Raw genomic sequence first — 25,235 nt, 5'->3', positions numbered from 1 at the left:
AGAGCGCAGCTCTTAAATAAAGAGAGAGATGTAAATTAAAATTATTTAAGTATAATTTCAAATAAGTCATTTTACAAACGCGTTTTACTTTCTAATTTTTATATATTTTATAACTTATTTTTAAATACATTTTATAATTCGTTCCTTGACATTCATTTATCCTGTATCTTTGTAAATAGGAAATGCATGTATTTTTTGTTGGCAATTTCTTCCTGCGATCCTATAAAACCCGTTTTTCAGTAAACATCAGATTATAATAAGTAAGTCATCATCATCAGCCCATTAACGTCCCCACTGCTGGGGCACGGGCCTTCCCTATGGATGGATAGGGAGATCGGGCCTTTAACCACGACGTGGGCCCAGTGCGGATTGGTGGTTATTAACAACTGCTAATGCTGCCGGGACCAACGGCTTAACGTGCCTTCCGAAGCACGGAGGTTTTTTTTGTGGTCACCCATCCTATGACCGGCCTTTGCGAAAGTTGCTTAACTTCAAAAATCGCAGACCGAGCGCTCAGGACATCTAAGAACCACATTGAAGAAATTCCTTTAAAAACGCAATACAAACAAATGTTAATTAGCAGTGGGTAGTTATTGGTTCAGATAGACGTCTTCTATGTGGCCTTTTCGACTCTACTTTTATCGCCCTTCTGACCTGATAGTCGCGGGGAAACGCTGGATGCGGGCAGCAGAGGATCCGTCATTATGGGGAACCTTGGGGGAGGCCTATGTCCAGCAGTGGAGGATTTCCGGCTGATGAAGATGGTGTTGATAATATCAGTGGCGGCCCCAGCAATATATTTAGATTGGTGCAAGACCTCAAAGTGGCACTCTTCAGCCCTTTAAATCCTGCCTGGAAGCAATCTAGCGTGGCCCACATGGAAGTCTTTAAATAGGCTCCGGACACAGGTTGGCCGCTGCAAGGATAATCTCTGCAGGTGGGGATATCTGGTTGATGGTTGCGATGATTGCGAGTGTGGAGTATCACCACAAACTATGGCTCACCTTTTGTGCTGTCCTAAGTGCCCTAACACCTGCACTATTAAAGACCTTTACGAAGCCACTGACAATGCCGTAAGCGTGGCCAATTATTGGTCAGCAAAAATTTAGTATCGATCGCCATCGACTCGCAAAGAAGAAGAAGCCCTTTAAATTACAAAACTTTTCGATTACGGCCATCAAAATTTACCTATTTAAATCTTTTAGAAATGTTGTTCACGGCCACCCGGTATGAGTTTTATGTGGCCGCAATCTAACCCTATGAAGTTTTAGTTTCCTGGTGAACCGGCCTTGGTTGATTTTGCCCCCTTCGCCCCCTATTTCGGCGCCCGCTGCGGTGGCACTCCTCGCACCGCCCAAGGGCCGCCACCTTCTCCCTTTCTCAGTATATATTTTTCTTTTTAGAACTTGTTTGGGTTGTTGGTGTTCCGCGGCTGCACGTGTATCATGACCTTGATGCCAAGCCCCTGCCGCGCGACCTCGTAAGCCTCCAGCGTCTCCTCTAGGCTGTAGTGGTGTGTCACCAGCGGCTTCACGTTGACCTTGCCGCTCGCTACCATCGATAGAGCTATTGGGTATCTGAAAAAAGAATGTTAGAAAGAAGAATATCCAGGTTTTTGTTTAAGTCGCTTATAGTCGATTTCCCGCAATAGCATTAGCCGGAAAAATGGGAAGCGGCGAGCAGTGACGACCCTAGTAAAATATTTAGGTGGTGCAAGACCTCAAAGTGGGACTCCTCAGTCCCTTAAAATAAAAAATGTTGTTTCAACAGCCACCGTGGTCTAGTGGTAAGAGCGTTAGGCTCACGATCTAGAGGTCCGGGTTCGATTCCCGATGGGGACATTGTCGAAATCACTTTGTGAGACTGTCCTTTGTTTGGTAAGGACTTATCAGGCTTGAATCACCTGATTGTCCGAAAAAGTAAGTTGATTCCGTGCTTCGGAGGGCACGTTAAGCCGTTGGTCCCGGCTATTAGCCGTAAAAACAACTCCACCAACCCGCATTGGAGCAGCGTGGTGGAGTATGCTCCATACCCTCTCCGGTTGATTGAGAGGAGGCCTGTGCCCAGCAGTGGGACGTATATAGGCTATTTTATGTTATGTTACGAGCACCCGGTATGAGCAATCTAACCAGAAGAAGTTAGTTTGCGGCCAGGGTGGACCAGTCTCGGTTGATTTTAGCGCCCCCCCTACCCCATTTTTTGTCGCCCCGTGCCGTGGCTAACTTCGCATCGCCTTACTGGCGCTGAGGGCACTCACCCGGTACAAAATTTAAGACAACGGGCCTGAGGGCCTCCAGTTGGGCGTGAGCCTCGGCTCACGTACCGACTGGACGAATTAATCGACTCTAGTGGGCCGTTAGCGATAAGCGCTGAAGGAAAAGTGCTAAGGGAAGTCGTCGACCGTCAGTCTTTGGCTTGTAGAGCGTTTAGACTTCTCAATCTGGTTTCATTATAAGATCACTTACTCATTGACATATCGGAAGATGCCGCGGATATCCACCTCCCTGGCCACAGCGCCGGCTAAGGGCACCGTCAGCTCCGGACTACCCATGCCTACTAGCACCGCCACACCGCCCGATTTAGTTGCCTGGGAAGAGAGTTACAATTTGATGGACAATCTTAAACCCCATAAAAAACTCATTATTACTCGTTTTTTTTTTGACGTATCTTATTGTAGATTTGCCGCAGATGGCATTAACTACTTGGCTGGACAAATGGGGAGCGCTGAAGGCTCTCACCCGGTACAACGTTTAAGGCAACAGGCCTGATGGTGCCCAGTTGGGCGCGAACCTCGGTTCAGGGCGTCGTCTGAGAGGAAGAACATTGAAAGGATTAATCGACCCTAGTGGGCCGATAGCGATAAGCGCTGAATGAGGGAAATCGTCGACCTCGCCGGCGGGGTCGGTATCGGGGTTCTGAAGTGTTAGGTGTCGCGATCTCACTGTTACTCCTTAACGCTTAAGTGTGCGTCCACGGTCCACGCTCTTTCAATCCTTAGCGCCTTATGGGCAATTATGACCTAAGTGACAACCAGGGGGTGAGCTTGGTGACACAAATTAGCGCGGGGCGGAAACATACTTACATAAACTCACGCCTATTTCTCTTTACCTTCTTTCAAGTAAACTTTTCTTGGAGTCATTCTTTTTATCTTTTCCAACCAACGAATAGGCACAAGTCACATAGTACACTTCTCAAGTCATAAGCCAATCGGAAGCCCTCAAGCGTTTCAACCCTGGAGAAACTTCACCACGTAGCTACAGTACGGATTAGTAGAGATCTTATGCCAATAGTCAACTTCTCTGTCTCCTCTCATCAAACATCTGACTTGACTAACGAGTGTGTATTATTTTCTTCATAGTTTCGTCATTTCTGGGGGGTTAAAAGGGCCACACAAAAGCAAATCATCTAAAATGCAATATTGCTTTTTACATGATTTGGCTTTGATGGGCATTTTTAGGTTGAAATCGATTAAAACTCACCAACAAAGCCAAGCGCACTGTAGCCTGTGCTCCACTAGCATCTATCGAGACATCGGGATGGCTACCGAGCAACTCGTGGATCTTCTTGACCAGGTCGGCCTCGTTGGAGTCCTTGGTCACCAGGATGGTTTCATCAGCGCCCATCTTCTTGGCAAAGTCCAGGCGAGATTGCAGGATGTCTGAAAATGGGGGTGTAGTCATTTTTGTGTCTTTGGAGAGGTCTAGTGGAGTACTTAGTGGGCTTTTGTTGTGGGACAACTGCTTATCGTGAACATCGTAAAAGTTAACTAAGGGATTGTGTCCCATATGGGAATCCCATAGGTAGTACAACTTGTGTATGACTAACCATACGGTTCACACCAAGTCTGGCTGCAATTCATGTTTCATGACTTGTAATTGCTGCCTCCACTATGCCTTGCGAGAGTCATTAACCTCTCTTTTAGTTAACGTTCCTCTTCTTCAAGTGCTGTCTTGGTCTTTTATGAAGTGGCCAAATCTTGCTTCTTCTGTTACCATTACAAACAAGACAGACATTTGTAGCGAAAAATGTAGACGGAAGTTTCCAAGGTCACAATCAAAGTGTCATATTATCTTACCTGTGATAAGTATCTTGCTGGCGCCCATGGCCTTAGCAGCGAGCATGGTGACCAGCCCTATGGGTCCCGCTCCAAGCACAAGCACTATGTCTCCGGCCTGGACGCCTCCGCGCCTGCACGCGTGGATGCCCACTGACAGAGGCTCCAGGAGCGCACCTTCCTCCATTGACACGTGGTCGGGGAGCCTGGGACGAATGAAAAGAGTTAAATTGGCAATGGCAATAGGTTCGTCCACTACCTTCGACATGGGACTTAAACATAACTGACGAGGAGTGGTTGTGTATTGTATACTATAAGTACACCTCTTCTTCTTCTTATCGTGTTGGTTGTGAGATGGAATACCAACCTCATCAACCCTGGTGTCAGGGTTATGATTGAGCCGCCATAGGCCCCTGACAAGGCTCATGTAACGACTACGTACTTACATCAGTAAGTAATAACTGGGACCAACGGCTTAACGTGCCTTCCGAAGCACGGATCATCTTACTTTCGGTCATACAGGTGATCAGCCTGCAATGTCCTAACCAAACTAGGGATTCGAACCCGGGGCCTCCGGATCGTGAGCACAACGCTCAACCACTGGACCACGGAGGCCGGTGTTAGTATGGATGTATGGTCAGTATAATGACATACATTTTAGGGGTCTGGCTGAAAATTGGTGTCGTATTGCCCCTCATGTGGGTCGATACGACATTAGCCGAGCTAGTCCCCTTTTTAGTTTTAAGTCTTACATTTCATATATGTTAAAATTTTAATATTAAGAAGTTAATGTAACGTCTTAAACCTAAATAAACATTTTGTCTATCTATCTACTTGTAGCAGAAGTCAGCGGCGTGCTTGTAGTATCTGCAAAGGTTGCCGTGGAAGGGCGGGGTGGCGCAGAACTCGATGTCCGGGCACAGGTGGTAGCGGCCAGTCTTACAGAACTCGCAGTAGCGGCAAGGTACACCTGGCTCGATCGCCACTCGGTCACCTGGCTTCAGATTCTTTACTTTTGCCCCGATCTGGAAAGTTTATGCAACCATTAAGAATGACATACTTAATATACCAGGTGCTTTCAAGGCCAGAGTCAACCTTCTGGGCTCCATCTTAGGCCATCTACATTGACCTTAGAAAAGGTTTAGTGCGATCTACTCTAAACCGGCGTGCGTGTATGAAGCGATTCATGAATGTGGAGGAAACAAGAGAAGTGTATCAGAATCCAAGCAAATGAAATTCTATAGTCTCTGCTTACCTCGGTGGGAAATAGGCGTGAGTTTATGTATGTATGTATGTATCATTAGATATAGTTATGAAACTAGATACGCTAGCGTTTGCGTCTGTATCTAAATACTCAAGTCTAAAAATATCTATCTGTGATTCTATAATTGTGTCCACTTGTTGCTGTTAGATATTGTCAATAGGATGCCTGACCTTGAAGTCAATAATACCTGCCTAGTATCAGTCCAGTTACACCTATACCACCATACCGTTCGGAGTTCACACACAAGCGAGAGTAAAAAGTTTTTAATTATCTGTTTTTTAATTGAATAAAATCTTTTTGGCGGAAATTCCCTTGGGTAGCTAGGCTTATTAACCGAAATATAAGAGATAGTGCAAGTAGCTCAAACATCATCCCTATACTAAACTAGTCACTGTCTACATTTCTTGTACATAACATAGTATAAAACATAAAATTAATAATGGTGTTTATGTACTTTATGATATATCCAGCCCCCCTTGCACAGCAACCGTGTCGCGCGAATCATATCGATGTCTTCGACCAATAGGCACGCTGCGAATGCTGTCTACGCAGATAAACGTCGTACGGTTATTGGTGGAAGCCCTCGATATAATTTGTGTCGCGCGCATGCTGTGTCGCGGGAGCAGAAACTGATAAACAGTACGGAAAAGACAAAAGGTCAAATAAAACTAGATAACTTCTATTTACTATAACAACTATCTACTACTTATATTAAGTAAACACGTTATTTTTATTACCTATTTTTAAATTATGTTATTATTATGTTATATACTACTACACTACTGTACTGTTAGTACTATTCAGAGGCGGAGTACAGGAGTCCTAGTATGGCTTTGTAATAGACTACTCTGGGCGCCATCCCACTTGCGTCAGACAGAGTACTGCGGGGCGGAAGGCAAGAGGGAAACCACTGCCCTATTTTTCCCTAAAAAAGTAGCATGGAAAATGCTGCACCGACAAGAGCGTGGCTCTTAAATTGATGATGATGATTTATCTATATTAAAGGAACTTTATAGTATTTACTTATGAGCCAAGAATACCTAAACGACACGACCGCAGACATTAGATACCTGCCTACTTACAATAATATTCGCATTAAAATGTAGGCTACCTAAAGAAAGAACTTCTAATTAATAAATGTTACTACAGCACTAGTGAATACTTTTAATGATACTGATATTAAAATTTAAAAAGCTTCCTTCTCTCTTTTAAACTTCTAAAAAGGTCTATGATGTGAAACTCATATGTAACTTACCAACTTGTACATCATCGTAGTATGCACATAAAGAATATTAAATACCTAATGTGTCACATGACGACATCTACCTATACAGATATGCGTATGCGACGGCTGTTGAATACAAATGTCTTAGAATGTATTTAATTACCTACTTAATACACATTTATCATACAATGAACTTGTTTTTGGTATTTTGTCTACTCTTCTTAGCGGCTTACGGCCATTTAGACTAAAGTAAGACCCAGAGGGGGTGAGGTAAATCTAGCTAGCGAGGGGCGGAGAGTAAATGTTCTACTCGTAGTAGGTACCTATTATTATTTGCTTAAGCAGCCGCCGTAAGTGTAGAGCGCGCGAGAAGACAGATAAAAATGCAAGTTGTTACCTTCTCGACGACCCCAGAAGCCTCATGGCCCATAATCATGGGGTCCTTCAAGAGGAAGTGTCCACACGCTCCGCTCTGCCAGTAGTGCACGTCAGACCCGCAAATGCCCACACTGTCCATTCGGAGGAGGACCTCTGCAAAAGTTAAGATAGAGCTATTGACCAATAGACACAGCGAATGCCAAAAAGTATTAAATTAAATTACTACGTGGCGAATGCTATCTATGTTAAATATGGCAACTTTATCATAATGTCATACTGTGTGACAATCTTTTTTTTTACTTCGTCATCTCAATAAAATAAAAAAATTAAATCTCTGCAACCATGTCTGCCTGTCTTACATTTTGTCTCGATATTATATTATATTAATTAATCCAAGCTGAGCACAATTCCATTATATACCTATTTGAAACGTGATAACAATACCTATAGTGTTTATCTCTGAAGCCCTGCTGTTTTAATGCCCACACCCTCCGCCGCCATCACCCAGCTTTTACAATCTAAGTGGATAAACATCGTATGTTGAACATCCGTTGTCGTTGAAGCCCTCGATATAATTCCCATGCCGCGGGGCGCGGTACTAACTTACTTAAATGTTAGTACCTTCGAACATTACGAACGAACATAAAATATTGTTATGTAAACAGCTGGTTTGACCATTATAGACGGTGATACGGCTCACCACCTATCATGTTGGTCTAACAGAAAGCTCGTTGACGCGTGGGTACTTAGTTCATCTTGCGATGCTATACATCTGCATATGCTATTGGCCAATAGACGCAGCGAATGTTGTCTACGTCGATAAACACCGTACGGCTATTGGTTGAGTCGCTCGATATAATTCAAACCGCGCGCGGCGCGTAATCCTATGTGGAATATGTTAATATTTGAACAGTTTGTTATTTGTTTTGTTATCTACTCACCATCGTCCGCTATTTGTGGCACCGAAGTTTTTTCCTGTAGATTGAAAAAATAATTGATTTAGAAGACACTCAAGAGAAATACATAAGTTGATCGACCTCTCTCACCTCCTAGATTTTTTATATTTTTGTTTCATAAGTACGTGCTTCTCCTGCCCACTGAGCCGAAAAAGCGACGGACAAGCGGTGCCGGTTTTTGTTTTCGGTTTTACGCAAAACCCCCGCGCTCCCAGGCTCTATGTGCAGCAAGCTTTAAATGTACAGTCAGACAGATATGCCGAAACTATAAGGGTTACTAATTGAGTGAGGAACCCTACTTAGTAACAGTGAAAAATATTTTGTGTCGAGAACACGATTTAATTTTATCAGTTTTATTGCGTAATTTACCGATAACATATTTACTCGTCTGTGGTCTCCTCTTTTATCTGTAAGTAACTATTAATTAGTTACAATATCTTACGAAGGTCACGGCCATAATAAACAACTAGCAAACAAGTCCACCGCATTGGCAAAAATATCGATCGAACCGAGAACAAGAAATATCTACTTATTATTATAAAAACTAATTTGTCACAACTGGCTGATAACATTATAAATCCAATTTAAACTTTTAAAAAGTAAACTCAAAGAGACTCACGAATGAGGTTAGTTGATGGAATTTTAAAAAGAAAATTGTCATTTAATCTCCTTGGAGTTTAAAAATTAAAAATAATGCAATGGCTTACCAGTCTTAAGTCCTTAGGTTTGTAAAGAATCGCGGCTAGGTTGTCTTGGGACATGGTGGCGTGTATTCACTTCGACTGCCGAGTAACAACTGGCGAGGGAGGCGAAACAAGCTTCATGAATGGTCTGAATGTAGGCGTGTCAAAATACACAAATAGCAACGGCCCTACACTTTCCTACACACTGCTTGTTTACACGTGTTATAATATTATTACTTGTAGGTAGCAAGCATTGGTTATCGAAGCGCTTTTATCGGTTATTCGCATATTTGTCAGTACATTGCTCGGTCTAGGTCAATGTCGCATAAGGTTAACTTTGCATAAATTAGCGCTTCGGCTTAGTTAGTATTTATACTTAGTGATTTTAATGATTTTTAACGACTTCCGTGAACCAGTGGCTGAGCGTTGGGCTCACATTCCGGAGGTCCTGGGTTCGATCCTGGAGCGGACATATCACAAAAATTACTTTGTGGTCCCTAGTTTGGTTAGGACATTACAGGCTGATCACCTGATTGTCAAGGAAGGCACGTTAAGCCGTTGGTCCCGGTTACTACTTACTGATGTAAGTAAGTAGTCGATGAGCCATGTCAGGGGCCTCAATAGTAACCCTGACACCAGGGTTGATTAGGTTGGTATTTCGCCTCACAACCCACACGATAGCAGAAGAGATTTTAATATAGTGGATCAATGAACCATATTATATGAAAAGATCGGTTTTTTTCTATAGGCTATTTGTGATCATGAAGCTACTTTATTAAGGGCTACCTTATCTTTACTTTATCAGTGCGCTGTTGATCAAAACTTACAAGCCCTGTATTATTACTACAAAAATGTGTTTATCAAAACTATAGATACATGTAAATAACACGTCACAAGTGTCAATATTTATTTCACAAGTACAGTCATGAGCAATATAATGTACCCACTTTAGGACTCTGTCGCACTAACATATTTGACATTTAGTGAGACTTACAGTTCAATTTGTCAAAAAAGTTAATGTGACATGGTACCAAAGTGTATACATATTAATGCTCGTGACCGTACGTATAAATTACGTTTATCAAAAAACTTGTAGCTTGTGAACGTGTCAACACGTTGTAAGTTTTGATAAACACGGCACTGATGAAGTAAAAATCGCCCTTAATAAAGTAGGTCCATTAGTCGTTTCGGACGGCAGCGGTGCAGACCGCGGTGAATCGACTAATTATCTTGAAAGCGGTGCGAATTTCCTTAGATATCTTAAGTACTTACTTACATAAACAGCCTATATATAACGTCCCACTGCTGGGCACAGGTCTCCCCTCAGTCAACCGGAGGGGGGTATGGGGCATACTCCACCACGCTGCTCCACTGCGGGTTGGTGGAGGTGATTTTTACGGCTAATAGCCGGGACCAACGGCTTAACGTGCCCTCCGAAGCACGGAATCATCTTACTTTTTCGGACAATCAGGTGATTCAAGCCTGAAAAGTCCTTACCAAACAAAGGACAGTCTAACAAAGTGATTTCGACAATGTCCCCACTTACAAGTTTAAGTAAGTTTACATACATAAACTCACGCCTATTTCCCACCGGGATAAGCAAAGACTATAGAATTCCATTTGCTTCGATCCTGACACAACCTCCCGACGACCCGATTACTCTAGCCATAGAGGCAGCTAATCAGCTCGCGACACCAAACACTTCAGGACCCCGATACCGACCCCGCCGGCGTGGGCGACGATTTCCCTCATTCAGCGCTTATCGCTATCGACCCACTAGGGTCGATTAATTCTTTCAAATATTGTTCCTCTCAGACGACGCCCTGAGCCGAGGTTCGCGCCCAACTGGGCACCCTCAGGCCTGTTGTCTTAAACGTTGTACCGAGTGAGAGCCTTCAGCGCTCTCCATTTGTCCGGCCAAGTAGTTAATGCCATCTGCGGCAAATCTACAATAAATCACGTCAAAAAAAAAGATCCTGACACACTTCTTCACTTCTTTTAAGTAAGTTTACTTACTTAAAATATTAATATCTCTACTATCCGCTCCCACCTGCATTCCAAAATTGGCACATTACAATCTTATCAATTCGCACCGCGGTCACGCGCACGGGCTCTTAACCACTGAATTCGACTTTAGAACTCCAAATTCTGAATTTATATTTAGAACATAGATAATTGATATCACGTGGTTTATACATTTTTGCCTACCCCTTTAGGGCTACAGGCGGTTTTCTGTGTTGTGTAACTATGTAAGTTAAGTAAGTACCTAGTTACGTACCTACTTAATCAATGAATTTTCAAAACTAGAGTGAAATGTGAGGTAAATGCGTATTTACCCGACCGCGGCGAAGCAAAAAGGAGGGTTATGTGTTTGACCGTTATATATGTGTGTATGCACGTCTGTTCCAACCTAACTTTAAACCTTTTACCGTTTAATACTTTTTTTAGAGCGTGGGTTTTTAAACTTATATTTTTATTACCTACTAGGTAATCTTAATAGGTACCACCTTAGATCAACTCTTGGCACCATTGCGAGATTGAGCTCAAACGCGAACATAAATCAAATCAATAAATCAATATCTAATTTTGTAATAGAATCTACCATCAGCGGGCTTAGCACCGTAAGGGTAGGTAGCTACACACATAGTCGGTACGGCAGTATTAGCCGAACAAAAAAGCCGATCCGATGTAATTACTGCACTTGTTCGGCTTGTGCCGATTGGGCAGTTCATTCGGATTGACAATCATATCTATGATTCGAAGACTGCCGGCCCTCTTTGCCGGCCCGCCTAGTGAAAGCCGAACGGCTTTTTTTCGAACATGCATCTACATAAATATATTCGATTTTTACCGCCCGGCTGTGCTGATTCATGCCGGCCCGACTATGTGTGCAGCTACCCTAAGCACGCGACTCTTTCTCGCCTCGACATACGTCACTTTCTCACAGTACTGCACAGAAAGAGACATATGATCTCTGTCGCGGCGAGAAAGAGTCGCGTGTTTACGATGCTAAACCCACTGGTAACACCAACGTTTGTAAAATTGTAACTTACTAGTCTATTCGCTAGGAAGTTGGAAACTTGTACTCACCCCACGCGGCGCGTGTCACCTCGCCATCGCCCCACATATGCGGGCAGCTGCGGTCCCCCCGTGGGTCATTCATTGCATTATTATTATCCCTCATTCGCATATTTTTTGCCCTCCTATCGATTAGTTCGGAATATCGACCAGTATACCGATTGGTCGGGGTTTCGTATAAAGAAAAATGTATTAAGTGCTACATTTTGTCACATTTTTCCCTGACGTCACCGGTTGCTTTTTCACAACAAATTCCATAGTAATTTCGTGTTTTGACGTTTAGTAAAAAGTAACTGATTTTATTCATTAAAAAGTACCCTATTATATCTAATAACGGCCTCTGTGGTCAAGTGGTTGAGCGTTGGTCTCACGATCCGGAGGCCACGGGTTCGAATCCCGGTGGGGACATATCACAAAAATCACTTTGTGATCCCTTGTTTGGTTAGGACATTACAGGCTGATCACCTGATTGTCCGACAGTAAGATGATCCGTGATTCGGAAGGCACGTTGAATTGTTGGTCCCGGTTACTACTAACCGGAAGTACTGTAAGTGTGTAGTCGTTACATGAGCCATGTCAGGGGCCTTTAGCGGCTCAATAATAACCCTGACACCAGGTTTGATGAGGTTGGTAATCCACCACATAACCCCGTGTGGGTTATAAAAAGGAGAACATATCTAATATACTTAAATAAATTAAGCGGGTTTATATATAGGTACGTAGGTAATTGGTAAGTAGGTACCTGTTTCAAAACGTACAAATTATCTTTACTGCATTATTGCAAATATCATTATGAATTCTCTTAATACGAGTATATCTAGAAGATAAGTTTTACGACGAATAGGTAAATAATGTAATAATCTTCGCTTTATGTTGTTTTCCATTACGTGTCGTGTGCCTTATCAGTGTTAATAGTTGTATAAAAACAATTGTATTCGAGTCGAGTCAAGGGCAGTACAGTTATAATTGAAAAAGTCACCCACCTACCTACCTAAAATACCTACTTAAAGTTATCTGCAGTTAGTATTTATTTAAGTAGAACTAATAATGTACTTAGATCTTATTGTAAAATATCATAAAGTCACTTTTTAATTTTCAGTACTCATGTGGATATTATAGGCACCTAATTAAAACACATAATACCAGGTTCTTACCGCGTTATTTTCAGGGATATGAGACTCCCGATATTTCAACACTGTTGCAGGTGCCAATGTGGTTCACACTTCAATTTCATCCTGGTGAGGGCCCTAAGCGCTCCCCATTTGTCCGGCCCAGTAGTTAATGCCATCCGAGGCAAATCTACAATAAGTCACATAAAAAAGGGACTAAGTAATTAAATTGGAGTCTTTTGTTGACGTGACTTATTGTAGATTTGCCTGAGGGCTCTCACCCGGTACAAAACCTCGGCTCAGGGCATCGTCTGAGAGGAAGAATATTAAGAATTAATAAATGTAAGTACGTAATATATCATAGCATCACGTCTGTATCTATATGCAGTAGTTTTAGGCGGATGAGACGCTCGTTATGTAAAATTGACGATTCAAAGTGTAACTATGTTACCTATTGAATAAAGATATTTTTGAATTTGAATATCCCCGAAAGTGTAGGCAGAAATGTTTAGTATACATATGCACCCACTCTTCTCCTGCTATGTTTTAACTTTTTAAGTCCCATGTAATCGGGCAACCAACTGCTATTGTACACATAACAAGGAAAAACCAAACATTAAATACATAAAACGAAAGTGGGATTATCTCTAAAAGAGGCCTCTTTCAACCAACCCTGAATGGCGGGAAATATTATGGGGTTTAGATCACGCAGTGTAAGTACCTTATTTTTTTCTGATCTAATTTTTATTCTATTTTTTTTTTTAATTTTTCTGGTCTGATTTTTTATGAATTCGAACTCGAATGTAGAATAAATATATATTTATCATTAAAAAAGAGATTATAAAAGCTACAGGCACTTAGATAAGTTAGGGGCCAAAATTGATTTGCGAGGTCATCTTTCTGTGGCGACCTCAATTATTATTCAATATTATAACCTAGCTGATAGTCCTATCACTCATTAAAATTGGTATACTTAAGTAAATAATTATTGTTTTTAACCCCCGACGAAAAAACGACGGGGTGTTATAATAAGTTTGACGTGTCAGTGTGTGTGTGTAAATGTGTATGTCTGTCTGTGGCATCGTAGCTCCCAAACGGATGATCCGATTTTAATGCGGTTTTTTTTTTGTTTGAAAGGTATATATCAGTCGAGAGTGTTCTTAGCTATGTTTGGTGGAAATCGGTTCAGGTCTTCAAGGTCATCAGGTCGTTTGTTAGGTGTAATGGGAATGTTACACGCTCAGTTTGCTTGCAAGCATATGTGGGATCTGACATTTGAAACACGAAAATTTTTCTTCTTTTGAATTCTTTTAAATTTTGTATTTCCTGTTGTGCAATAAATTACTTTATGAAAGATGGTATGGTTAATTGAAAGCAGGGATTCGAACCATGGACACTGCCATGTATATCACGCGTTCTCCCAACATGCGAAGCATCACGGATTCAACCACATGATTACTGAAACACTTCAGCGCACCCCATTTGTTCAGCACACCCCATTTGTCCGGCCAAGTAGTTAATGCCACTGCGGCAAAACGACTATAAGTCACGTCAAAAAAAAACTGAAACACTTGCTCAATTATAAAAAGTTTCAACAAAACATCATCAAAAGCGTATTAAAAATTCATTATCTACAATAATTACAATCAAATCATGTCATGAATAATCTATTAGGTCGGCAAGTACATTTCAGTTTCCATAGGCTTTCAAATACTAAACATGCATACTACATTGATATTAATTATTTGTATAAGTAATACGTATAAAGTGTATGGAGTCCCAGCGCTATCACATTTGTTGATAACCAGGGTCGGTCCGTGTACTGATAAGAAGAAAGGCCCAGTAGTCATATCAGAGATGAGCATCCATAAGGGGGCGTATAAATCGTCACTCAGTGGAATTATCAACGTTACCAAAGATGTGGAGAACGGATGGCTGCTTTTGGTAAGAAACCGAAGCTATAAATGCGAAAGTAACTGCCTGTCTGTTACCTTTCCTCGCTTAAATCGCTGATCGGGTTTAGATGAAATTTTGTACAAAGATAGTTTGAGACCTCGGCAAGGACGTAGCATAGTTTTTACCCCGGAATTAACCCCTTAAAGGGATGAAAAGGGGATGGAAATAACGTGGACAATATCGTGAGAGCATTTATTCCTATATTTCCGATTTTGATTTGAAATAATCCGAAGGTATAGGCTGTAAAATGGATGTTATGCTAGAATAACCAATACGGAACGGGCACATAGGAGCGCATCGTGAATTACTACGACACGAGACATCGCAACGTGAGATCGTTGCATAACATCATATCGTTTTTATACGTGGGAGCTCTCAATGCATTCTGGATGAGAATAACCGCCTGAGAAACAATATGAGGCAGTCAAATTACTGAAATTACAATATCTTTTGCTACTTTTTTAAGAACGTCTAGAGTCCTGTGCCGAGGTTTATGTTGCAGCTACTTTTCCTCGGCTACACAGATTGTTAGAAGCTGCAGCAGTTTTAGGCGGATCAGACGTTCCACAAAATATATTTAAACATTGACGATTCAAAGTGTAACTACTTATATCTTTGAGTTGAAACTGCAAGTATAGTATTTTGCGAGGATCTTTCCCGACAAGATTGGGTATATAAGCCAGACGCGAGCGCATGAACGTCGGAATTGGGTAGTTTCCTAGGTCAAAGATAAATTATGAAATTCTGATTACTAACTAAAAACAGATGTAAAGGTGACAAAAAACCTTATCTTGATGCTATTTAACTTATTTATGAATTAATAAAGAAAAATGTAATAATAAGTGCGACATTTTTGTCACTTTTTCTATGACGTCACAGGTTGCTTTTTCATACGAATACGATAGTCATTTTCTGTTTTGACGTTTAGTAAAAAGTAACTGATTTGACTAGTTGGAAACTAGCATATTGAAGCAGTCGCCGTAGCTTTTTTTTGACGTGACTTATTGTACTTGGCCGGACAAATGAAGCTGAAGGCTCTCAGTAGCCAAAACCGGCTGGATCACATCATCATCATAGAATTTCGCCAGGTGACAATGCAGAAATGCCACGACCTCCGCAACCTGGACACGTGCGACTTCTTCCGGACGATGACGGTGGTCAAGGACGGCTGTCAGGGCTCAGGCGAGGCTGACGTCTATAACGCGTTCTTCCAGTACGTCACGCCCAAGTGAGTGCTTTATACAGTGTTAATGACATCATAACTAATACTGAGGGGGATGATTCGGCTCATGATTCTGAGTTAATATAAAGTAGAATTTTCTGTTGCAAAATTCATGTTTTTTTGTGTTTCTTTTCATCATCATCACCAGCCCATTGACGTCCCCACTGCTGGGGCACGGGCCTTCCCTATCGATGGATAGGGAGATCGGACCTTAAACCACCACGCGGGCCTAGTGCGGATTGGTGGTTATTAACGACTGCTAATGCAGCCGGGACCAACGGCTTAACGTGCCTGTGCGTGCGTGTTTCTTTTTTTACTTATTTTCAATTCTATACTTACCACCTGATTATTCTGAGTTAATATCAAGTGGTATTAACTCAGAATAATCAGGTGGTAAGTATAGAATTGACAACCGTAACGAATAATGAGGGGGATGACTCAGACCACGATTCTGAATTGATATCAATTTGAATGTCTTGTCGGAAAATTCATGAAAAATTTTAGTGTTTTTTAAAATTATTATCAGTTCTATAGATCTATAGAACAAAAGTATACTTTTGCGACGGAAAATTCCACTTAATATCAACTCAGAATCTTGGTCTGAATCATCCCTCAAAGTTTTCGTTACGATGTCACTAAAACCCTGTATTGTTTTATCAGGATGGAGTGCCCAATAAAGGCGGGTAGCTACAAGATAAATAAATTCCCGGTGTTCACGGGCGACAGCGGGTTGGTGGCCGTCGAGTCGAGGATATCTACCAGCGTGTTTGGATACACCTACCGCATGGAGGGGCTCGACACCGAATATGACAGGGTAATGTTAACCTTCGTACATGCTATTGGCATATAATAAAGACCGCTCCGTACCAATTCGCATCAGTGCCGAGCTATATATAACCACCCCCCGAGCTGGGTCTCACTTTAGTCTCACACACATACACACACACATAAACTACCTATATACGTCCCACTGCTGGGCACAAGTCTCCCCTCAATCAACCGGAGGGGGTATGGAGCATACTCCACCACGCTGCTCCACTGCGAGTTGATGGAGGTGTTTTAACGGCTAATAGCCGGGACCAACGGCTTAACGTGCCCTCCGAAGCACGTAAGCATCTTACTTTTTCGGACAATCAGGTGATTCAAGCCTGAAAAGTCCTTACCAAACAAAGGACAGTCTCACAAAGTGATTCCTCCCGATCGTGAGCCTAACGCTCTAACCACTAGACTACGGAGGCTGTTACTTACACTTTATTCTAAATGACCGTAAGTCGTTAAGGAGTAAGAGAGCGCGCACACTGTCTGTTTCGCTCACACTAAGCGTTAGTCGTACACTCTATATAACAATCGAATTCTTGTCGTGTGAATACGTAAGCATAGAATAAGGAATAACACTACGTATAGAAAGGCAACTCTCCGCTCCCCACTAGCGTCTGAGCTAGCTAGGAATTTCTTCTTTATTATATGATACGAGAGTAAATAGAATTAATGATACGTGTTTTACGTGAGGAGGAGCTCGGTGGCGCAGCGGTACACGTGCTCGGTCTGCGATTGTTGAAGTTAAGCAACTTTCGCAAACGCCGGTCATAGGATGGGTGACCACAAAAAAAAGTTTTCATCTCGAGCTCCTCCGTGCTTCGGAAGGCACGTTAAGCCGTTGGTCCCGGCTGCATTAGCAGTCGTTAATAACCATCAATCCGCACTGGGCCCGCGTGATGGTTTAAGGCCCGATCCCTATCCATCCATAGGGAAGGCCCGTGCCCCAGCAGTGGGGACGTTAATGGGCTGATGATGATGATACGTGTTTTAGCCGTCAACGGGTTAATGCTATTACACACTTACCTTGTCCTTTAGATCCTATGTGTTGAGGCCCACTTAATGATGATCTACGAGCGAAATCACGATTGGTTGAATGACATGAAGAAGGATCGCATGTCCACTACCATATTACCGCTTGTTACCGAGCCTGAAGATGAAGGGGATCGCGATACTGATGATTAAGCGGACGAGGGATGGTGATGGTGCGAAAGGGGACGGTGATAATAAAATGGGGGATGTTGCTGGCGAAAAGAACAATGGTGTCAGTGAAAAGGGGGATGACGATGGTGAAAAGGGAGATGGTGATGGTGAAAAGCCGGGTGAAGGTGGAGATAGTGAAAAGAGGGAAGACGATGGAGTAAAAGACGATGGTTTCAATGAAAAGAGGGATGACGATGGTGAAAGGGGGGATGGTTATAGTAGAAATGGGGAAGGAAGGAAAAGAGGATGATAATAGCAGTAAAGTAATTAATGATAATGACGCTAAAGGAAGTAGTGATAATGAATATATTGATAATGATAACGATAAATAAGTAAATTACATTAGGTTTGCATAATTCCAATCTGCAGTATCAAATATAGATGTGGATCAAACTGAAAATAGTCTCTATAATTGTAATACGAACTACTGCAATTAAAGCTATTATGCTACAGGCACAACATTTATGTTCGAAGAATTAACAGGATCATGTGATACTTGGAACATAAACCCCATCAACTGTTATACAAAACCATGAATCCTTTGCGAATAAATGATTTTATTTAGATTTTTGATTTGACACTTTCTAAGCTCGAAATAAAACTGTACTTACTTACGTTAACATTATATTATATTTAATACACTAAACTTAATAAAATATATTCCAAATAAACGCAACCTTTATTCCGCCCATCCCCATAACCCGTGACTCTCTCTTATCGTCTCTTTGTTATCTCTTCTCTGTCTTGTTACTGCACTTGCTTCTCCTTTTGCAATAATCTTCTTCCTATCCATCTTCTTCTGTCGAACTTCTAGATTCTTCTTCACTTGTAGTTTCACTACGTCCGGGGCGATTGTGCTTGCTGATGTGTACGATCTCATTGTTCGGACATCCGATAGTGCTTTTTCAATCATAGCTAGTCTGTACTTCTGTGAGTTTCTGTCTAGAGGTTCTCCTATTGTGTCTTCTTCTTCTTTCTTTCTTTTGTCTTCATTTTCTTTGTCTTTTTCGATCTCTTTCGTTGCGAGTACGAGAGTTGGTGGTTCATCTGTATCTGTTATTGCGAGGTTGACAGTTTTGGCTGTGACAGCATCTAGTGTGGCTTTCTTCTCATCGTTTTTTATTGACGCTTCAACCTGGATATTAAATTATATGTTGTAGTTATAATTCACTTAAAAATAATACATTTATCTTACAAGTTATTAGAGAATGTCAAAACAAGACTGCTTAAAGGTGTCGATATATATAAAACTACATAAATAACTCATAAGTTAAACCATAATAAAATCACTATTTTATGTCAGTATATAAATCAAAATTGGTTCTGGCGGTTACTGGGTTTTGCTGTTTTATAGCAGAGTTTATAAATATTATAGTCTATAATAAAGAGCATAGTTGAATCCATATTTAAAAAAATTTTTGGACTCTATAAATTAAATTAAATATTTATATTTTTTTAAAGTATTAATGCTCAATGCAGTTGTGACCTTGCCAATATTCATTTATTTTATTTGTTTATTAATTACCATGTAGAGCAGTTTTCACTAACACAGCTCGACCATTACAGGTGGCGATATGGCTCACCACCTATCACGTTGGTCTAACAGAACACTTAGTGAGGTGTTGGTACTTATTTCATTTCGCTATGGATATACCTCTTGACTATACCAATAGCCATCAGTTTATGTTGAACTACCTCTTTCCTCAGCGCAGCCAGTTGATCATCAGTGTAATTGGCAGCTGCAGTGTTCATGTTCTCTTGCTCTGCATCATCTTCTTCCGACCCGCTGGCTTCATCGTCGCTCACTTGAAGACGAACACCCATTTGCTGAAACAAAATGTATCTATCATTTTCATTTCGTCTATTGTCCATAAGTAGGATGATACTGGCTTCGGAATGCATGTTAAGCTGTTGTTCCCGGAGTAGTAGCAGGCGGGTAGGATGAGTAGTAAAAACGACGAAAATAGTAACACCAACAGCAATACACAGTTTATTAATTAGCACTTCACAAACAAGAACTTGACGAAATTATAACGATGCTATATAAAATACAATGAAGAATTTATGATTACAATTAAAATTAGTGCGCACGGCCAGAGCTAAGCAGTATATGTTTTGCTCTTATCAAGGTCGGGGATGCAATTTATCAGTGTAGAATAAAACGAATTGTGGAATGGAATGAGAATTTCGAAATTTAAAATGATTGATAGTAAGAAGGAAAGGCCAGTATGTGCAGAGTTTGTACTCTGCTACACTAGTTACTGATGTAAATAATCGTTACATGAGTCACGTCACTCTTAATACTTCATCATCATCAGCCCATTAACGTCCCCACTGCTGGGGCACGGGCCTTCCCTATGGATGGATAGGGAGATCGGGCCTTAAACCATCACGCGGGCCCAGTGCGGATTGATGGTTATTAACGATTGCTAATGCAGCCGGGACCAACGGCTCAGCGTGCCTTCCGAAGCACGGAGGAGCTCGAGATGAAAACTTTTTTTTTTGTGGTCACCCATCCTATGACCGGCCTTTGCGAAAGTTGCTTTACTTCAACAATCGCAGACCGAGCGCGTTTACCGCTGCGCCACCGGGCTCCTCCTGATACTTACATCAAGCAATTCATCCTCGACGTCTTTGGATCGCTTGTACCCGGAGCAGGCGATCTCGCGGTCCAATTCGTCGTCTCGCTCCAACTCGCTGAACTGCGGGTACATCTCGCTCTCAAAGCCGAACCGCTTCTTGAAGAATTCGCGGATGCACTTGACGTCACGGTCAAAGTAGCTGTTGAAGAGTAAATCGAGTATAGGTCCCGGCAAACTTCTTGAGCATCTACCTTGAATGCGCACAACCGAATTTTAGATCTCTTTGGTGGTGCGGTACGGGGCGCGGGGGCGGGTGAGTCCCGCATCGACCGGCTATTGGTAGATCAGTCGATACTTCCCCCGCGCAATCTGTCTTCGTCCCTTTGACTCCCGAATACACTTACGTGCAGTGAAACTGTCACGTTTTTGTTATTGATCTTTGGTTAGTTTTTTTTGTTATTGCTCATTTGTTTAAGTTTAAGAATTAGTTACTAGCACGAGGTCTATGTCTACAGATCTAAAACCTAGCACTAGCTCTGGTATTGCTAGTTTCAACCTCATGGAAGGAATATCATACTTACCTGACGATTAGTTTTTTATTAAATATAATAATATAATATAAGTTTTAATAAACTATAATAATATAAGTTTAGTTTTATTTACATAACTAAATAATTTATAATAATAAGTTAAGAAAATAATCAGAAGTTCATTTTTTTGCACGTAAGTGTACGTGCGCGAACTTTCCCCCACTACGACCCTCGATGCTCAAGAAGTTTGCCGGGAGTTATATGAGATCCGTGACAGCCGTAGGGTCACAGGTTCTAATCTCGGTTCAGGCTTTAAACCACTATTTCGATTTTATACGAGTTTCAATTCATGTTTGGATTATAGATAATAGGCTACTTGACAACCTAGTCAAATGAGATACTATTTACGTAACGTCAAAACGAAACTTTTCTTTGGAGTTTGTATGGAAATGTCCTGTGACGTCATCAATAAAAGCGGTCAAACGTCGTACGGTCACGAGCATTAATATGTACGCTTTGGTACCATGTCACATTAACTTTTTTGTCAAATTGAACTGTAAGTCTCACTAAATGTCAAATATGTTAGTGCGACAGAGTCCTAAAGTGGGTACATTATATTGCTCATGACTGTACTCATTGTTATTTAACTCATAAATAAAATTCAAAAATAAGTCGAGAAGTAAAATGAGACTGATTTTCAATCAATCAATAATACTTTATTGCACAACGACATTATACAAAGGACATAAACATACGAATAAAAACATAAGTACAATAGGCGGCCTTCTTCTTTCAGATCCATACTTTTGCGATGGAAAAATCCACTTGATATTAACTCAGAATCTCCCTCCGGTTGATTGAGGGGAGGCCTGTGCCCAGCATTGGGACGTATATAGGCTATTTGTGTATGTTTATGTATTAACTCAGAATCATGAACTGAATCATTCCCTTCAGTATTCGGTGTCGCGTCACTAACACCGTGTATAATGTAATATCAATGTTGCCAACACTCACAGTTCAGCGTTAGGATGCGAAGTAGAGACCATCTGCGGGAAATCGATGATGATGGGGTGTCCTTCTAGATCGATCATGATGTTGAACTCGTTGAAGTCGCCGTGGATGACGCCGCAGTTGCCCAGACGCACTATCAGGTTCATCAGCTCGTCGTAGAGGGATTCCGGATCTGCTACTTCTGTTACGTGGGTTCTGGAGACGTGTAGATACACGATCTGTTAGTTTGGCTGCGATGGTTGTACCGCGCCATGGGTGTAGATGTATGGAAGAAGGTAAACATGAGAGACTGAAGGGGTCTAGAACTGCGTCCCCGCGTGACCCATGCATCTACCTTAAGCGCAATATGGCGCGAACAGTCAATCTATAGATATTGGAGCTCTTAAGAAGTATTATTAGTCTATTTAATTTTTTTTATTCTTTTTAATATTATTTTTAATGAGGCTTTGAACACCCTGAGTGATCATGCCAGCCTCATAGGTGTACCTATCCCTTAAGCAAAGGATTGGTCAACCAGATAATATAAACTAAGAGCCTTACATGATAGTGGCTCTGCCAACCAGCAATTGACTTCTCCGTTGCCAAGGGAAATCACACCATGAGAGCGAAAAACCCTTCTTCTCACGTCTAAATTCCGGGTACATTAATTTCTGAAGTTTTTAGTAAACATTTTTGTATGAAGAATGTACAATGTGAAACTTTAAAATTCACTTGGGTATCGAAAATTCTGGGAACTATAGTATAACATAATTTTACCATCTTCATCAGAAAAGGAATCATATACTTACAAAGGCCCCCCAGCAATCAAATCCATGACAACACAATGCCTATTGAAATCGACAGGCCTGGGGACTGGGAAACCACGGTCGTAGAGAGCCTTCATGTATGCAAACTCCTTGGTGGCAGAGATGCGTGACAGGTAGAGCCACGACGCGCGGTTGCGGTGCGCGTGGTAGTCGCGCTTGTCTTTTATGTTGCGGAAGCAGGTTCGGCCTAGCCTGGAAAATTTAAATTTGGAATATTATAAACATCATCATCATCACTAATTTAAAAGCCATGCTCTTGTCTGTGTAGCATTCTCCATGCTACTTTTTAGGGAAAAATAGGGCAGTGGTTTCCCTCTTGCCTATAAACAAACAAACAAAAAAAAACAAACCAAAAAACATAAACAAAGAAACAAACAAACAACAAAACAAACATAGTAGAACAACATAAACATACACAAACAAACACAAAAACAAACAACATAAACGTAGTAGTTACGAAATGACAGATGTAGAAACATGCAACCGCGCCGGACGCAGCCCGAATGCTGCCGAGGGCTTCGACCTACGCCTAGCCTTACGAGTTTTATCTACCGTAGATAGCATTTGCTGCATCTATTGGTTGAAGCCCCCGGAGCAGTGGAAACTGGACAGGCCACATGATCAATCACCAAAAACTAATGGATGAAAAGAGGTAGACCCGTCATTTAACGGTCAGATTATATCTCCAATTGGGGTAGTCAGAGGTATAGAAGGTAGAGGAAGGTATTTCCAAGTTTTTTTTTGGAGTATTAATTTTATAAACTTCAAGCTCTTTAGATGCCATGAAATATAGATTTTGTATTATTTCTCATTAATCAAAATATACTAGGTATACCACTCCCCATTATAAACCAATGAAGTGAGTGTTATTACAAAATATTATATAAAAATCAAATCAAATCAAATCAATTTATTTGCGAGATCACTATATCCTTTGATTTTAATTATAACATGCATGTTAATTACATGAGTTATGCATGTCTGTAAGCACTAATACTAGCCTTAAGAAAGTTATAGTAATTGTTGTGTGTATGTACTGTTGAAGTGCCTAATAAATAAATAAAAAGAAAATACACACCTGTGAAGCTTCAAGCACAAAGGATTGCGGTCTTCATCAGCGACGGTGTAGATGTTGGACTCCTTGCCTACGCCAATCTGATTACCGAAGGAGGCAATAACTTTACGGTTCGTCAGGGCTTTCAGGGCCAGGTAATCGTAGCCTGAGTTGGTGAGACGGTAACCATCATCTAAACAAAATAAAGAAAATTTTAGACCTAAATGCTAATATCTTCGTAGTACCATGTTTTTGAAAAAAAGAAATATTTTGAACTTAAATGCTCCTTTAAAAACAATTCCTAAACCAAATTATTGCATATTTTATTACATAATTGACATCAGAATACAAAATAGTAATACAAAAATTTTGTTTTTAACTTTTCCCATGTTTCTTGCTATAATAGTGTTATTGTAAGTCACTTTTGTGAAACATATGGGTGAAATCCTCAGGTCAGGGCATGCCTAAAAATAGGATAGGAGGTAGTCTTTAGTAGATGTGCGAGGCTTCTAATATAAACCATTAGTCACATCCCTCCATATAAAAATCTCGTTCTTAACGTCGCCGCCTAACGTATAAGCAAGAGTGAGACAGGCAGTGCACTTTATCCTTTTCCTTCAACCACATAACACATAGTATGTCATAAGCCTAACATGTTCAAGGAAAGTGAACAATACTTCGTCTTCTTCTAACGTGTGCGTTGTGAGGTGAATTACCAACCTCATCAACCCTGGTGTCAGGGTTACTATTGAGCCGCCAAAGGCCCCTGACATGACTCATATAACGACTACATACTTACATCAGTAAGTAGTAACCGGGACCAACAGCTTAACGTGCCTTCCGAAGCACGGATCGTCTTACTTCGTGTAATGATGGAAATAGGCTACTTACATTGTTTACCCCGTTCGTAACTCAGTAGCCTGTGTTTACACAATTCCTTCATTAATTTATGTACACCGCCGTGACGGAGGTTCGCAATTGATGCCACTAAGGATGCAGGAACCAGTTCATGGTTTTTCATGCCCATTTCAACCTAAAAATCATAAAATATTAATAATAAACAAACACATTTTAGGTTACCTATAAGTGAATTCACTTCAATATTGTACCCACCGCTGTCAACACACGGAAGTCTTCGGGCGTTAAATAACGCAAAATAGCAACATCTAACTTTCCCATTTTTATGTAATTGTAACTATTTCATGGAAAAACAAATAAGTTTACAACGTGATTAAGAATCACACGCGAACCACGCACAAAAAGGAACTTTTGACAGTGACACTTGACAGATGTTTATTCAATGTTTAT

The 25,235-nt window shown here is 41.2% G+C and overlaps 3 protein-coding genes across 3 annotated transcripts; 1 reads left to right on the top strand and 2 right to left on the bottom strand.

Annotated features, from left to right (window-relative positions):
• Positions 1 to 31: 31 nt before the first annotated feature.
• Positions 32 to 8,724, bottom strand: LOC126370706 (sorbitol dehydrogenase-like). The gene is made up of 8 exons (XM_050015720.1): positions 8,585 to 8,724; positions 7,863 to 7,896; positions 6,941 to 7,074; positions 4,889 to 5,079; positions 4,076 to 4,260; positions 3,480 to 3,658; positions 2,466 to 2,587; positions 32 to 1,577 (listed from the first exon to the last, which is right to left on the bottom strand). Exons 1-8 carry the CDS (start codon positions 8,636 to 8,638, stop codon positions 1,400 to 1,402), a joined length of 1,077 nt encoding a protein of 358 aa, XP_049871677.1. The 5' UTR covers positions 8,639 to 8,724; the 3' UTR covers positions 32 to 1,399.
• A 5,837-nt stretch (positions 8,725 to 14,561) lies between these two features.
• Positions 14,562 to 18,537, top strand: LOC126370752 (uncharacterized). The gene is made up of 4 exons (XM_050015789.1): positions 14,562 to 14,691; positions 15,792 to 15,931; positions 16,586 to 16,739; positions 17,780 to 18,537. The coding sequence occupies exons 1-4, from the start codon at positions 14,605 to 14,607 to the stop codon at positions 17,924 to 17,926; spliced, it is 528 nt and encodes a 175-aa protein (XP_049871746.1). The 5' UTR covers positions 14,562 to 14,604; the 3' UTR covers positions 17,927 to 18,537.
• Positions 18,538 to 18,551: 14 nt separating this feature from the next.
• LOC126370685 (serine/threonine-protein kinase RIO2) lies at positions 18,552 to 25,198 on the bottom strand. Its single transcript, XM_050015693.1, has 8 exons — positions 25,041 to 25,198; positions 24,819 to 24,960; positions 23,952 to 24,120; positions 22,856 to 23,065; positions 22,071 to 22,262; positions 20,554 to 20,725; positions 19,640 to 19,771; positions 18,552 to 19,079 (listed from the first exon to the last, which is right to left on the bottom strand). The coding sequence occupies exons 1-8, from the start codon at positions 25,104 to 25,106 to the stop codon at positions 18,624 to 18,626; spliced, it is 1,539 nt and encodes a 512-aa protein (XP_049871650.1). The 5' UTR covers positions 25,107 to 25,198; the 3' UTR covers positions 18,552 to 18,623.
• Positions 25,199 to 25,235: the final 37 nt, after the last annotated feature.

Source organism: Pectinophora gossypiella, chromosome 11, assembly GCF_024362695.1.
Source record: "Pectinophora gossypiella chromosome 11, ilPecGoss1.1, whole genome shotgun sequence".
NCBI lineage: Eukaryota > Metazoa > Arthropoda > Insecta > Lepidoptera > Gelechiidae > Pectinophora > Pectinophora gossypiella.
This window is presented reverse-complemented; position numbering and strand designations above follow the sequence as displayed.